The 14,993-nt window shown below is 61.5% G+C and overlaps 1 protein-coding gene across 1 annotated transcript in view; it reads left to right on the forward strand.

Annotated features, from left to right (window-relative positions):
* The window catches only part of TSC2 (TSC complex subunit 2), a 38,195-nt gene that overhangs the window by 22,027 nt on the left and 1,175 nt on the right, over positions 1 to 14,993 (forward strand). The window contains exons 22-38 of the mRNA XM_079718318.1: positions 347 to 536; positions 1,630 to 1,723; positions 1,942 to 2,044; positions 2,307 to 2,401; positions 3,588 to 3,716; positions 5,148 to 5,312; positions 5,461 to 5,613; positions 5,752 to 5,864; positions 6,411 to 6,626; positions 8,161 to 8,364; positions 9,069 to 9,137; positions 10,398 to 10,528; positions 11,470 to 11,969; positions 12,234 to 12,309; positions 12,574 to 12,660; positions 13,575 to 13,761; positions 13,961 to 14,100. Coding sequence (XP_079574444.1) covers positions 347 to 536; positions 1,630 to 1,723; positions 1,942 to 2,044; positions 2,307 to 2,401; positions 3,588 to 3,716; positions 5,148 to 5,312; positions 5,461 to 5,613; positions 5,752 to 5,864; positions 6,411 to 6,626; positions 8,161 to 8,364; positions 9,069 to 9,137; positions 10,398 to 10,528; positions 11,470 to 11,969; positions 12,234 to 12,309; positions 12,574 to 12,660; positions 13,575 to 13,761; positions 13,961 to 14,100 — 2,652 coding nt within the window. The remainder of the gene's footprint in view (positions 1 to 346; positions 537 to 1,629; positions 1,724 to 1,941; positions 2,045 to 2,306; positions 2,402 to 3,587; positions 3,717 to 5,147; positions 5,313 to 5,460; positions 5,614 to 5,751; positions 5,865 to 6,410; positions 6,627 to 8,160; positions 8,365 to 9,068; positions 9,138 to 10,397; positions 10,529 to 11,469; positions 11,970 to 12,233; positions 12,310 to 12,573; positions 12,661 to 13,574; positions 13,762 to 13,960; positions 14,101 to 14,993) is intronic.

A 14,993-nucleotide genomic window follows, 5' to 3' on the forward strand; every position in this document is an offset into this window, starting at 1 on the left:
GGGTGATGAGCCCAGTGTGTCCTGGCTCCAGGGTGGGCTGGGGACCTGAGACCCCGCCTGTGTGGGGGTGGGGGGAGGTGTCAGGAAGACCTTGACCAGAGCAGCCTTGCTGTCCCCTTGGCTCAGGTGGGGTCAGCTGCTGGTGGCTCTGCCGCTTAGGCGCCTGAGACCTGGGATAAGGCACTTGGCCTTTCTGAGTCTTGGTCTTCTCCTCTATAGAACATTCTGGAGTGGGAGAGGGGAGACCAGGCCCTGGCTCATCAGAATGGCTCTCCACGGGCAGGGGTGGGGCACAGAGGGCCAGCCTGTGGTGGGCCTGGTCTGAGGCATCCATGTTGTCCCACAGCGGGAGATGGTGTACTGCCTGGAGCAAGGCCTCATCTACCGCTGTGCCAGCCAGTGCGTGGTGGCCCTGGCCATCTGCAGCGTGGAGATGCCTGACATCATCATCAAGGCACTGCCTGTCCTGGTCGTGAAGCTCACGCACATCTCAGCCACGGCCAGCATGGCCATTCCACTCCTCGAGTTCCTGTCGAGTAAGCATCTGTGGCTTCGCACGTGTGTATCTGTGTGCGTGTGAGTGAGGTGGACCTTGAGTTTGGGGCTGCGCCTTGCCTGAAGTAACTCGTGCTGCCTTCTCAGACCTCACCTTGGCTGCCTGTAGGCACGCTGTGCCCCGTGGGCCACGCTTTGCTGCCTCAGGGCCTTTATACCTTCTGCCCCTGTGCTTTTTTTTTTTTTTTTTTTTTTTTTTTTTTTTTCTGTACGTGGGCCTCTCACTGCTGTGGCCTCTCCCGTTGCGGAGCACAGGCTCCGGACACACACAGGCTCCGCGGCCATGGCTCGCGGGCCCAGCCGCTCCGCGGCATGTGGGATCTTCCGGGATCGGGGCACGAACCCGTGTCCCCTGCATCGGCAGGCGGACTCTCAACCACTGCGCCACCAGGGAAGCCCCTGCCCCTGTGCTTTGAACGCTTTCCTTCTTGGTCTTCGAGTGGCTGGTTTCTTTCCTCCCCTCAGTGTCAGTTTAAATGGCACAGAAGCCTCCTGTTGCCTGACCTTGGTCCCTACTTGGCCTGGCTCTTAGAGCCTTCTCTCTGTTCCCCCCTCAGCACACACTACAACTTGGAGGGGCTCTGCTCACCCCTCAGGTTGTGACGTCCAGGAGCTCGGGGTGCCCCACTCGCCCCTTCCTTCCCAGTACCTCATGCATGTCTGGCCCTCAGCAGGCCCTCAGGCGTGTGGACAACAGGAGCAGGGCCTTTGCTTCTGTAAAGGGCCACGTGTGATATGCCTTGGCTGCCTGTTCTTTTTGCTTACAACTTTTTGAAAAGGTAGAAACCATTCTTAGCTCACAGGTCATAAAGTGAGGCCACTGGCTGGATTGAGCCTGGGGACCATAGTTTGCCAGCCCTTGGAGTAGAGAGCTGAGGCCCAGGGGCAGGGGAAGGTCCTGTTTGGGTGGGTTGTGACCTTCACTGCTTTGCCACCTTCTTGGGTCGGAGTAGCTGCACTGGATTTTTAGACACATAGCACAGGACTCTGGCAGCCCGTGCCCTGCTGTGTCCGTGGGCCCGTCTTTGCCAGGCCCATCTGGGCTCCCTCACTGGCTGTCTCCTGGTATTGTAGCTCTGGCCAGGCTGCCTCAGCTCTACAGGAACTTTGCAGCAGAGCAGTACGCCAGTGTGTTTGCCATCTCCCTGCCGTATACCAACCCCTCCAAGTAAGTGCTGCTGTGTATCCCTGTGAGACCCTGCCCCTCCTGGTTGTGGCCCAGGCCAGCTGGAGGCCTCTGCTTGCTGGAGGCCAGGCCTCTCAGAGTAGAAAGCCACACATACTCCCTGTGGCCATAGCACCTCTGATCTGCACCCCTAGCTCCTGGCTCATTTCCCTCGGGTGCCTCGCTGGACCTCCAGCACTTCTCTTCTCTTCTTGTCACAGGTTCAATCAGTACATCGTGTGCCTGGCCCATCACGTCATAGCCATGTGGTTCATTAGGTGCCGCCTGCCCTTCCGGAAAGATTTTGTTCCTTATATCACTAAGGTAAGCCAGCGGAGGACGCGTCCCTTGTTAGGGCTGGGACCTGCTTTGCCGCTGGCTCACCATGGCTGGATCAGGGTGACGGGCAGGGGAGAGAGAGGTGGGGCGCCACTGGCACACAATTCTGCCGCCCTTGTCCTGGGCCTGTAGCTCATCCCAGGCTCACAGTGTACCTGGGCTGGCAGGTGTGGAGGGAAGAAGCCTGTGGGTGCCTGGAGGGCCAGTGCCGTCTGGCCTGTGGCTCAGGTCTGCTCTACTCTGCCAGGGTCTGCGCTCCAACGTTCTCCTGTCTTTTGATGACACCCCCGAAAAGGACAGCTTTAGAGCACGGAGTACCAGTCTCAATGAGAGGCCCAAGAGGTGCGGGGCCTGCGTGGGCGGGCCTGGTGTCAGTGGGGCAGGGCAGACCTGCAAGCTGTGGCCTGTGGCCGGCATGGTGCGTACAGGCTGGGGCTTAGGGCGTGCCCTGCGCAGACCGTGCTGGGCTCCAAGGTGCCCTGGGGTTGTGAAGCAGGGCGGGGCCTGAGAAGGCTGCGAATACCTCACACATGGCCGAGAGGCCAGTGCTGCTCCTCAGCAAGCCGGTTGCTGTGGCCTGCGGTGTTGTGGAGCCTGCGTGCTGGGTCGTGGCCAATCCTGCCTGGGTGACGGGCAAGTACAGATTTGCTGAGTTGGAGATTGAGGTGCTAGTTCTAGGGCGTCAGGTTTTGGGACTGACTCTGCTGAACAAGCCCAGGGTTGCATCAGGGCAGCTGACTCCTGAGAAGCCAAACACCTGGCCTGGATGGGCAGCTGACTCCTGAGAAGCCAAACACCTGGCCTGGATGGGAGGATCCAGGGTCCACAGATGCCCAGCCTCGGGCCAGGGTGGCCTGTCCCCCGAGCTCTCGCCCAGCCCATTGCTAACGGGGGACATGCTCTTCTTCATCACAGCCGCTTTCGCCAAATCTGAGAAGAGCCGTGCTAGGCCTTGTGTTTTCGTTTGCATTTCATTTGAACGGCTGCCCCCCTTCCTGTCCCCCACCTTCCTGTCCAAGCTTTTTTGGCTCTCCCTAGGTGGGAATACGGCATTTTCCAGAATGACCACGTCAGTGTGACCTAAGTCAGAAGCTGTTCTCTCAAGGTCCTGGTGGCTGGGGGCCGGGGCCTTGAGCTAAGAACTGACCTCTTTTTGAGCTGTGACCTTCAGGGCCTCAGCACCTGGTCCTGAGTGGGTGGGCGGGGCGCCTGGTCAGCACAGCCTGGAATCTGCCGTGCGGTGCGGTCCACACACGTTTAGTTTGCACTAATGTTCTTTGTTTTGGTATCATGCGTGAAACCTTACTTTTTCTGTCATGTTTACAAGATGTATTTTCATGCATTTTTGTTTTCTGTTTCTTCCCCCTGCTAACTGGCCTCTGGCATGGTTTTTTGTTCATCTCACCCGCGGGCTCTCCATCCTGACCCTGTGGCCTGTGACCTTTCCTCCTCATCCCTCCAATGGCTTGTTTTCCCCTCCTGGGAGCTGGGCTCTCTGGGGCTTGGGCCTTCCTTCCTCACCTGGTAGTTTGAGGATAGCCAGACCCCCCAAACAAGGCTTGAATAACTCTCCACCCGTGAAAGAATTCAAGGAGAGCTCTGCAGCCGATGCCTTCCGGTGCCGCAGCATCAGTGTGTCTGAACATGTGGTCCGCAGGTAGTGGGCTTTGTTGGGTGGGGGGCTCAGACCCTGGAGCTTGGCCCGTGACGTGGCGCTGCCAGGCGGGAGCACCCGGGTGGCGGTGCATGGGGCTGCTTGCATGACCTCATCTCCTGCCCATGCCCTCCCTGGCCAGAGCTGGAGGAGAGCCCAAGTGGCAGCCCTCAGGCCGCAGGGGCCTGTCCTGCCAAGCCCTGCCCTTGGGCCCGGGGAGCCTGGTGGAGAGGGGTGGAAAGGTTGCATTCTGTCACCAAGGCTCGTATGGGCGCGGGCTGGCTGCACAGCATCCTCAGAGGCCGGCCTGGGAGCCTAAAGCAGGGTGACCACCGTGAGATCTAGAGGGTATCCAGTGGCAGCGCCCACAGGCCTGTCCCTGGAGGTCAGGGGCCTTTGCAAATGAAAGCAGCGCCCATGCAGGTCAGGTGGGGACACACTCCAGGGTTCGGCTTTTCTTTCATATCCTCTTTAGTGGATTTTCTTCTTGAGCTTTTATTCCAGAAAAGGTCTGTTTTCTGTTGTAGCTGAGAGGAAATGGGGGCTTTTGTGTAGGGCAGTGGGCTGGGGGCCAGCCTGCAAGAGGCCGAGCAGGGGAGGCCTGGCCTCTCCAGGGGTGCAGTCTCATCACTTCTCCCTGCTGTGTCCGGGTGCAGGTGTGGGCTCTGGGGGGGGGGTTATTGCTTCATGCCGACAGGCCAGGCTGCACTGTCTCCTCACCTGGAAGCTCCTTCAAGCCTCAGCGTTCCACAGCTCGGAGACCCACCCCCTTGCTGACGCCTGGCTGGGGCTCCAGCCTCCGGCTGGCTTCCACCAAGTGGGGTTTGACTTGGGGGGGAGCTGGGGTTGGGGAGTGGTCAGTGAGGCTCCCCTTTCAGCTCTTTTCCAACAAATTCTTTATCATGAGCAAAACTCGGCAAAGGGAGTATGAAATTTGTATCAGAGTGAAACCTGCACAAGCCCCTCCTCCTGGTCACTGGGGCAGGGCCTGGGCGGCCCAAGTGTGTGGGTGAAGAGCCTCACATGAAGCCCAGACCCTTCCTGTCCTCCATGGGAGGTGGCCCTGTGGGCAGAATGCAATCTTTGTCTGTGTGTCCTGTGGTCTCCGTGTCTCTGCATGACTACACTGTTCTGCCACAAAGCCATCACCTGACTCTTCTGCACTTCGGTGAGGGGACAGCCTGTCTCTCCCCGTCTCCTAAGCCTCTGCTCCGATGAGTGGGCCTGGGTCTCTCCCATGAGCCCCTGTCTGCCCCCGCCCCGGGATGATGTGTCCACTCGGTTTGCCAAGCTGTGGCTTGACTGGCCACACGCCCTGGCGGGTCTTTCTGAGTGCAGCCCTCTCAGCACCTGCATGCCTTGAGCTTTGGCCCCGGTGGTAGATGGCTCGGCCCCCACCTGGCACCCTGACCTCGCCGTGGCTCCTCCCTCCAGCAGGATCCAGACATCTCTCACGAGCGCCAGCTTGGGGTCTGCAGATGAGAACTCAATGGCCCAGGCTGACGACAACTTGAAAAATCTCCACCTGGAGCTCACAGAGACGTGTCTGGACATGATGGCCAGATACGTGTTCTCCAACTTCACGGCGGTCCCCAAGAGGTGCAAGTCGGGCTCCAGGACTGGGGCAGGGCCGGAGGGCAGGGCCTAGCTTTTCTTCTGTGACTACACTTGGTCAAAGGGGCAGCAGGATGGCACATGGGGCTCCTTCCTGCGGGCGAGGTATTGACCGACACTCCTGTGCTTTCAGGTCCCCCGTGGGAGAGTTCCTCCTGGCGGGTGGCAGGACCAAAACCTGGCTGGTTGGGAACAAGCTTGTCACCGTGACGACGAGCGTGGGGACTGGGACCCGGTCTCTGCTGGGCCTGGACTCAGGAGAGCTGCAGGGCGGCCCAGAGTTGAGGTGACCACCTTTCTGCCCCTGCCTGCCTGGCCTTGATGGTGGCTGTCCTGAGCCCAGGCCTGCATGAGACAGTGTCATGCTGGCCTGGAGCCCGTGGAATACCTTGGTCACTCTCTGCGGGGACCCTTCTGTCCTCAGCTCTGACTCCAGCGTGCACGTGAGACAGACAAAGGAGGCACCAGCCAAGCTGGAGTCCCAGGCCGGGCAACAGGTGTGCCGTGGAGCCCGGGACCGGGTCCGCTCCATGTCTGGTGAGCGTCTGCCCACCCTGCCTCCCTCCTGGGTGCCTCTGCGAGTCCCTGTGCTCAGGAAGGTCCTGGGAGCTGAGGATCAAGGTGGCTGGCTTTAGGCCTGCTCCAGTTTCTGAATAACTAGAGTGCTGTCTGTGAGCCCTTGTCACGGGGTTGGGGCGTTGGCGGGACATGACCTTCTGTGCAGCTGTGGCACAAGGCCCCCTTGCCACTGGGGGCCTGTTCTCGTGGTCAGTGTTTCTTATGAGCCCTCAGCAGCCCTGGCCCTCAGCCCAGCTCACCCCTGGAGCTTTTTACTCTGCTGTAGCTGAAATGAGCCGTGGTCTGACTATGGGACAGGTGATGGGGGCCCTTCCTGCTGCCCTGGGTCCGCCAAGGCCGACACTGACACTGGAAGAGGGCCATGCCTGGGGATGGCCCAGCTGCCTCTGGGCACTAGCTCAGGGCTTGGCCAGCCCAGGCTCCAGGTGGAGCAGCCAGGCCTTGCCAGTGGCTTTTCCACTGGGCGGTGGTGGTCACCAGCCCTCCTGCTCTCCTTCTCCTCAGGGGGCCATGGCCTTCGAGTTGGTGCCTTGGATGCTCCAGCCTCCCACTTTCCTGGCAGCCCCGCCTCCCCGGGCTCACAGACTGCTCCAGCCAGCAAGCCCGAGAAGGCCTCCGCCAGCACCCAGCTCCCGGCGCAGAAGGAGAAGACAAACCTGGCGGCTTACGTCCCCCTGCTGACCCAGGGCTGGGCGGAGATCTTGGTCCGGAGACCCACAGGTACCCCGGGGGTGGACCTGTGCTCAGCTGGCCTGGGCCGCTGTCAGCCCATAGTGTGGGACAGTTACATAAAGGCTCTGGACACACAGGAGCCAGTGGCAGGTAGACTGGGCCACGGGAGCAATTTGGAGGTGACTTTTTTTTTTTTTTTTTTCCATTACGCGGGCCTCTCACTGTTGTGGCCTCTCCCGTTGCGGAGCACAGGCTCCAGACGAGCGGGCTCAGTGGCCATGGCTCACGGGCCCAGCTGCTCCGCGGCATGTGGGATCTTCCCGGACCGGGGCACGAACCCGTGTCCCCTGCATCAGCAGGCGGACTCTCAACCACTGTGCCACCAGGGAAGCCCTGGAGGTGACTTTAGAGCCGAGTCCCCAGAGAGGAACAGTGAGGGGAGGTCCCATGGCTAAGTGAGGAGAGGGTATGTCCTGGTCTGCTCGGGCTGCCATAACGAAGCACCACAGACTGGGCAGCTTAAACAACAGAATTTATTTCCTCCCAGCCCTGGAGCCTGGAAGTGCAAGGTTAGGGTGTCGGCAAGGTTTGTTTCTCCTATGGCCTCTCTCCTTGGCTTTTAGACGGCCGTCTCCTCACTGCATCCTCACGCGGTTGTCCCTTTGTGTCTTAATCTTGTTTTAAGGATACCAGTCAGAATGGATTAGGGTCCATCCGTGTGGTTTTATTTTACCTTAATTACCGCTTTAAAGAGCCTGTTTCCAAACGCAGTCGTTTTCTGAGGTCCCAGAGGTTAGGGCTCCAACACGTGAATTTGGGGGGACAACTCAGCCCACGACAGGGGCATTTCAGCCAAGGCCCAGAGCCTGGGAGGTATCTCAGGTGCAGTGTGGGGCCAGTGATGACCGAGTGGTGAGAGGAATTGGGTGCTGGCCCCATGGAGGCCTTGCGTGCTGGGCTGTGGGGCCGTGGGGGTCGGGGCAGGGAGAGGCTCCTCGTGTGTGTTAGCCCAGTCCTCCTGGTTCCTGTGAGGGAATGGCCGTGGGGGAGGCAGGAAACCAGGTGGGCTGAGAGGAGGTGGACTGAGGTCAGATGAGATGCTGGGATGTGAGGCTGCTCAGTGAGGAAGGTCGAGTCCAAGCGTGGTCCTCTGGGCCTGGAGGGGAGAGTGGACAGAGCCCAGAAGCCCCCTTTGGGAAGGAGTCTTCTGCGCTGAGTTGCCTTGGCTGCTCCCCCTCTGGCCCTGAGCCTGGCTGAGCCTGTCCTGGGTGTGGGAACTGCCCTGGGGCAGCAGGTGCTGTGAGCTAAGGGCCCCTCGTGCTTGTCACTGAGGCAAGTGACCACTGGTGGCTGCTCTGACCTCAGGGCCCGGGGCAGGGGAACTGGGGGTGGAAGTGTCAGGGCAAGGCCAGGGCCGTGCCTTGGCTGGTCCCTCCACCGTCACTCCCTGGTGGAGCACGAGGCATGTTCCCTAAAGGCCAGCGTGGCTGGGGCTGCCCAGGGAGGTCCGGGAGGGGATGGCTGTTCTATTGCGCTGGGCCTGAGCCCTGAGCCCTGTGGGGTGCTGGCTGCCGCTCTGCAGGGAACACCAGCTGGCTGATGAGCCTGGAGAACCCACTCAGTCCCTTCTCCTCGGACATCAACAACACGCCCCTGCAGGAGCTGTCCAATGCCCTAATGGCCGCCGAGCGCTTCAAGGAGCGTCGCGACACGGCCCTGTACAAGTCGCTGTCGGTGCCAGCGGCCGGCTCAGCCAAGCCCCCCCCACCCCCACGCTCTAACACAGGTGAGCGCTGGCCTCTCGCCCACCTGGTGTGCCCTGTCTGATGGCAGATGCACCTGGGGTGGGGTCCTGAGCCTTCTTGGTGCTGCCAGCCTCAGGCATTGGGTGAAGGCTGGCTGTGGGGGGCGCCCATCTCCAGAGAGCGGGACTGCTCCTGCAGGGGCGACCTTCTTTGGAGGCGTGGTACCATGAATCGGTGGGCTCGAGGCCCTGCTCAGCTGGCCCTAATCGTGGGGTGGACACGGGCAGGGCCAAGCGAGGCCTTGGTTCTGCACCCTCCTCGGGGTGCCTGGTGCCAAGGGTTCCAGGAGGCCGCCGCACTTCTGCTTGGGTTTGGGTTTGGGTTTGGGTTTGGATGCGCCGAGCACACCTGAGCCTGCCTGCGCCTGCCTGCGCTCTCATGGCCCTGCCCAGCTGGGCCCGTGCTGTCCTTCAACCCCTGGCCTTCCCTGTGGCCAGATGACACTTAGAGGCCAAGGACCTCTACTCACGAGAAGGAGGGATGCACTGCCGCCAGATGTCCGCTCGAGCAGCTTGGAGAGCTGGGACCCGTGTGTGCCACACCCGCCCCTCCAGCCAATCGCTGGCCCTCCCCTCCCTCTCTCTAGGCTCTGGGTCTATACAGGACTAGTGGGGCCTGTCCTCTCTGCTCGACCTGTGCATAGTCTCTCCTTCTGCTGACTGGCCGCTCACGGTTTCCCTTGCAGTGGCCTCTTTCTCCTCCCTGTACCAGTCCAGTTGCCAAGGAAAGCTGCATAGGAGCATTTCCTGGGCAGGTACTCGTGCGTCTCTTTAAGGAAAGCGGTGTTTGCTGCAGAGCACCGCTCTGCCCCCTAGATGCTGACTCGTCGTCCCTCATCCGCTCACCCCTCCATGATGGCACCTCAGCCTCTCGTCGCCCTCTGGGTGCAGGGCCCTGACTCGCATGAGGACGTCGGTGCCAAATGTGTTTGCTTTGCCAGCGGGAACCCTCACTGTCTCGCGCTTTCATGGCTGAGCTCTGTTCCTGAGCCAGACGGGCTGTCCCAGCCCCTTCTTCAGGCCTGAGGAGGTGACCTTGGGCAGCTGAACCCCAGAGGCCGACAGAGGATAGCTTTTGGGGTGCGAGCCTGGCTCTGGGGCTCGGCCGAGCTGCCCCTGCCCCGGCCTCTGGTGCTCTGACTGGCTTTGTGAACCCACAAATTGGGACGTGTCTGCCTTTCATAGTAGGCTGGCCGAGGGCCTTGCAGACCAGCTTCTGGCCCGTGGCTCCCAGGCCCAGGCAGGGAGGGTGTGGCCTGCTTGGGGCTCCAGCCGCTCAGGCCCTACTGCATGGGCAGGAGCCAGCTAGGAGCGTGCAGTGGCAGAGGGGCTCTCATGGGCGGCTAATGGACTGCGCGTGTGCGGGGCTGCGTGCGGGCAGCTCTAACTCCGTTGCTTCTTCTCACCCCCCTCACCCTGGCGCTGGCACAGGAAATGCCACTTGGGGGCGTCATGCTCTCTCCTAAGCGCGCCCAGCTCGGAGTCGGCCCGGACTCAGAAGGCGAGCCTCCACTCTCCAGAATGGCTCCCGAGCCTGTGTTCCCACACAGGGACTTTCCCGCTGCAGTCTTTCAACCTGGGTCAAGCAGGGAGGAGCTCTGGCTTCTCCCCAGTTCCTGAGGGCTGGTGTAGGCATGCCCTCCTCCTGGGCCGAGGCCCCGTCTCAGGCGGGGTGGGGGGCTTCCTCATGGGGGTCCAGCCTGCCCTTGCCCACCTGCCTTGCTGAAGGAGCAGAGATGGCTTCTGTGGACACTGTGGTGGGTGGGTGGGTGGGGACTAGGGGAGCCAGATGTCCTCTCATCCTGACCCCTGGGAGCCCAAGTAGGAGACACCCTGTGTCAGGGCTCACACCCAGGGTGCTCAAGAGTGCCCTCCTCCAGCTGGCTCGATGGGAGGGGGTGGCCCTGCTGGAGGGCCGCTGTGCCCTCTCATGGGGGAAAAGCTGCTACCCCTGAGGCCACGTGAGCTCCTGGCGGCCGGGCCGGCACCCAGCAGCACCGTGTGTGTCTTTCCAGACTCTGCGGTAGTTCTGGAGGAGGGAAATCCAAGCGAGGCTAGTTTGCCAGTGGAGCCCCCTGAACTGGAAGACTTTGAGGCAACCCTAGGCACAGACGGGCGCTATCGGCACGCTGAAGCTTTCAGCAGGGTGAGTGCAGCCGGGGACCAGAGCCGGCCTGAGGGTCCCTGTCGGTGCTTGCCATCTGGACCTCCATGGCCAGACGGGCCTCTAGACCTCAAGCCCAGCTACTGAGAGGCAGAGGGGGGTGTTGGGTGGGAGGCGGGGGCTGAGTCAGGGGTGGGGGCAGCTGCAGGACCTCCACCTTAAGCTTTGTGGCACATCATTGATTTGATCTGAACTCTAGAAAGTTTGTCCACTGTCCCCCCCACCCCACCCCTTGCCTTTTCTTATCTAAAAAAACAGCTAGATGTTCTACCAAGTCCCTGCTGTAAGGCAGTGTGGGGTTTTCCAGTGGTCTACCCAGGGATATAGCTTCTTATTGTTGGTATCCTTTAGTCTTTGGGGCTCTTGTCTCCTCTGCTGAGCGTGGGGCACAGGGAGGTGCTTTCGGGGGATGGGGGGACCATCATTTTGGTGCTGGGCAGCTCCGTGGCCCTGGGCTGGAGGACGGGTGGGGCCTTGTTGCCTCCAGGTGGGGCCAGTGGTGCCTCTTTTTTTTTTTTTTTTTTTTAGTATATTGAGTTTTCATTGTTGTCTTTTTTTTTTTACTTTATTTTTGGCTGTGTTGGGTCTTCGTTGCTGTGCATGGGTTTTTCTCTAGTTGCGGCGAGCGGGGGCTACTCTTCGTTGAGGTGCGCGGGCTTCTCAATGTGGTGGCTTCTCTTGCTGTGGAGCACGGGCTCTAGGTGCGTGGGCTTCAGTAGCTGCGGCTCGTGGGCTCTAGAGCACAGGCTCAGTAGTTATGGCGCACGGGCTTAGTTGCTCTGCGGCATGTGGGATCTTCCCAGACGAGGGCTCGAACCTGTGTCCCCTGCATTAGCGGGGGGATTCTTAGCCACTGCGCCACTAGGGAAGTCCCCTCAGTGGTGCCTCTTGATGAAGATTTTCTTTGGATACGCTCTTTGCAGTCATCTTCGACCTCCAGCCAGGAGGAGAAGTCATTCCACGCCGAGGAGTTGGCTGCTGGGGGGATCCCCATCGAGCGGGCCGTCTCCTCTGAGGGCTCCCAGCCCTCTGTGGAGCTCGCCTTCCAGCCCTCGCAGCCCCTGAGCAAGTCAAGCTCATCGCCTGAACTACAGACCCTGCAGGACATCCTTGGGGACCCTGGGGACAAGGCTGATGTCGGCCGGCTGAGCCCTGAGGCCAAGGCCCGGTCACAGTCAGGGATCCTGGACAGGGAAGGTGCTGCCTGGTCAGCCCCAGGCGAAGAGAGCCAGGGCCAGGGTCCCACCCAGCCTGAGGGTCCCTTGCCTTCAAGCTGTCCCCGCTCCCCCGGTGGGCTGCGGCCTCGAGGCTACACTATCTCTGATTCGGCCCCGTCACGCAGGGGCAAGAGGGTGGAGAGGGACGCCTTCAAGAGCAGAGCTGGGACCTCCAATACCGAGAAGGTGCCGGGTATCAACCCTAGGTGAGCCTCGCCCTCCTGGTGGGAGTGCCTGGATGTTCCCTGTGGGGACGTGGTGCCTAAGGGGCCCAGGGCAGAGCAGGCTGGGGTACAGGTCTGCACATCCTCTGCCCCGTGGCTGGTTGGAGCCACAGGAGAGGGTAGCTCCTTGGGTGATGAGGCTCGGGCCCTGCTGCTCTCCACATGGGCTGTGACCGTATCGGCTGAGACCCTGGCCCTGGGCTTGTCGCTCCAAGCCCAGCCCCCATCATCTCTCTTCCCCTGCAGCTTTGTGTTCCTGCAGCTCTACCACTCACCTTTCTTCGGTGATGAGTCCAACAAGCCAATCCTTTTACCCAATGAGGTAGGCGGGCCCTCTCTCCCCTCAGGGTTCCCCTGGAGCCTGGCTGGGGGTGCACAGTGGGATGATGCCCCAGGGCTGGGCAGTGGGGGCTATAGCCCAGGCTCGTGGAGGGCTACGGCCTCAGGTCCCCACGGCAGCCTGCGGTAACCTGCCTGCGTGAGGAGAGGCCTCTCCTGGACAGGCATTGGGCTGGGGCTTGCTGGGCAGGGCTGGTGGTAGGGGACAGCCTCTGCCCTGGGCTCAGGCAGGGCTCTGTTGCTACAGTCTTTTGAGCGGTCAGTGCAGCTCCTTGACCAGATCCCATCGTATGACACACACAAGATCGCCGTCCTGTACGTGGGAGAAGGCCAGGTGAGGCTGCCAGGCTGGCAGGGGCTAGCCTGCATGCTGGGCAGAGCTGAGCATCCACCCCATCGGGGGTGGGGGTGGGGTCTGGGCCCTTGTCCTCCGCAGAGCTTGGTCACTGCAGGGCCGCTGGAGCGTCGGGTGCCCATTGAGCTTAGTGCCAGGGACCCAGGAGTGAGAGTGACAGGTAGTGTGTGAGCACGTGGTGCACGGAGTGGCGAGGACCGAGGAGGAGGAGGAGGTGGCGGGTCCAGGGAGCCTGCACAGGTGTGAGCGGCACGCTTTTCATGTCGCTGATCCGAGGGAGGTGACATGGAGTGCAGACTTGGAAGAAGTGAGGGAGGCGAGCGCGCATGCAGGTGGGGGCGGCATAGTGCGCTCCTGGGCCGGCACAGAGGGGAGGGGTGCCAGGCGGGGCGTGGGCGGTGGGGGTGGGAAGCAGTGGGGCTGTGGCGGGGACTCACAGCACCCAGTGAGACGGGAGGGCCTCGGGTGGTTCCAAGCGAAGGGTTCAAGTTGACTTGACCTGAGTCTCAAAAGCACCCTCTGGCTGAGGCTGAGAACGGGCAGAGGTGGGGCAGTGGGTGGAGTGAGAGGCAGGTTGGAGGAGCGGGGACAAAGGGGTGCCGAGGGCTTTGGGTGTGTTCTGAAGCTGAGCTGGCCCAGTTTAGTGACAGGCTAGTTACGAGAGAGTGGGGGAGCGGGGTGACACACCTGGCCAACGATGGGAATGAAGCTTCCTTGCCCTGAGTCGGGTTGATGGCAGAAGTGGGGCTGTCTTCCCAGCCACACCAGTCACCCCTCCTCTGGGTCCCCAGCAGCAATAAGCCCTTGGGGTCCTGAGAGCCAGGGAGGGGCAGCATGTGGCTGGGGGGTGGCCTGGGAGCAGGTGCCACCGTGCCCCGCTTGTCTCCCTGCAGAGCAACAGTGAGCTCGCCATCCTGTCCAATGAGCATGGCTCCTACAGGTACACGGAGTTCCTTACGGGGCTGGGCAAGCTCATCGAGCTCAAGGACTGCCAGCCGGACAAGGTGTACCTGGGCGGCCTGGACGTGTGCGGCGAGGACGGCCAGTTCACCTACTGCTGGCATGACGACATCATGCAAGGTGTGTGCCCTCCCCAGCCCGCTCCTCCTGGCTCCTGCGGGCCCTCAGGAGCCTCCGGAGAAACCTAGCGCTCCTCTCAGGGGCACTGAGGGCTGCACCCACTGCCACCTGTCCTGGCCCCCAGCCTCAGCCTGAGGAGCCCTCACTGGCATCCTGCCTGTGTTGGCGCCACCCCGCTCAGCTCCACTCCGCCCCGCAGCCGTCTTCCACATTGCCACCCTGATGCCCACCAAGGACGTGGACAAGCACCGCTGTGACAAGAAGCGCCACCTGGGCAACGACTTCGTGTCCATTGTCTACAACGACTCTGGCGAGGACTTCAAGCTCGGCACCATCAAAGTGAGCAAGGGGTCTAAAGGGCAGGTGGGCATGGATCTGGGCCCCAGGCTGGAAGCCGCATCTCTCTGGGGAAGTGCCCCCTGCTCTGTGTTGAGCAGAGATAGCGGGCTCCGCTGGGTCAGCGTTGGTGACAACACGACCTGCTTGTTGTACCCCCCTGAGGTGGCGGGCCCCCACCTGGGCCGTGTCCTCTCCTCTGATGAGGACAACACCCGTTGGTTTCCTCTTGGAGCCATGCGCTGCTGTGGGTTTTGTGCGACTGTGCTTGGCGGGTGCACGGCAGGTGGCGGGTACGCAGCGTTTACTTGTAACAGCCCTGTCCCCCAGTCCGTCCCTCATGTCGTCGCTCAGCGGTTGGGCTGGGTCTGGTATCACTCCTTTTCCTAGAGGAGGTCGCTGGGGCTCGAGGTCCTGCGGGGAGAAGGCAGGCTCAATGCAGGTGGCTTGTCACAGGGTGGCCACGTGTGGACGAGCTGCAAGGCCGAGTGGGCAGGTGCCTGGCGCAGCCCAGGGTCTGAGGTGCCAGTACTCAGGGGCGTTGGGATTTATTCTGAGTGGCATTGAGCAGCCTTGGAGGAGGTCACTGAACACAGACCCCCAGGGGTTTGGGGCAGAGACTCTGGTAGAGGCAGGAGTGTCTGGGGAGGCCGAAGTGGGCCTCCTGCATTGTAGAGCTGTTGTGTGTGTGGGGGGGCGACGGCACATGCACACACACACACACACATGGGTGGGAGGAAACCTCGGAGGGGCCTGAGGTGTGGGTGCTCCGTGTGCCATCCTGGGCAGCCCAGGAACTTGCAGAGCTCCACATGCTGCTCTCAGCCAACAGTGAGGCAGGTGTCTGCTCGGCAGCACAGAAGCCCTGGGCAGTGTGGAGGGATTGGGAGCTGTGT

The sequence above is a fragment of the Hyperoodon ampullatus genome, assembly GCF_949752795.1.
Source record: "Hyperoodon ampullatus genome assembly, chromosome: 14".
Taxonomy (NCBI): domain Eukaryota; kingdom Metazoa; phylum Chordata; class Mammalia; order Artiodactyla; family Ziphiidae; genus Hyperoodon; species Hyperoodon ampullatus.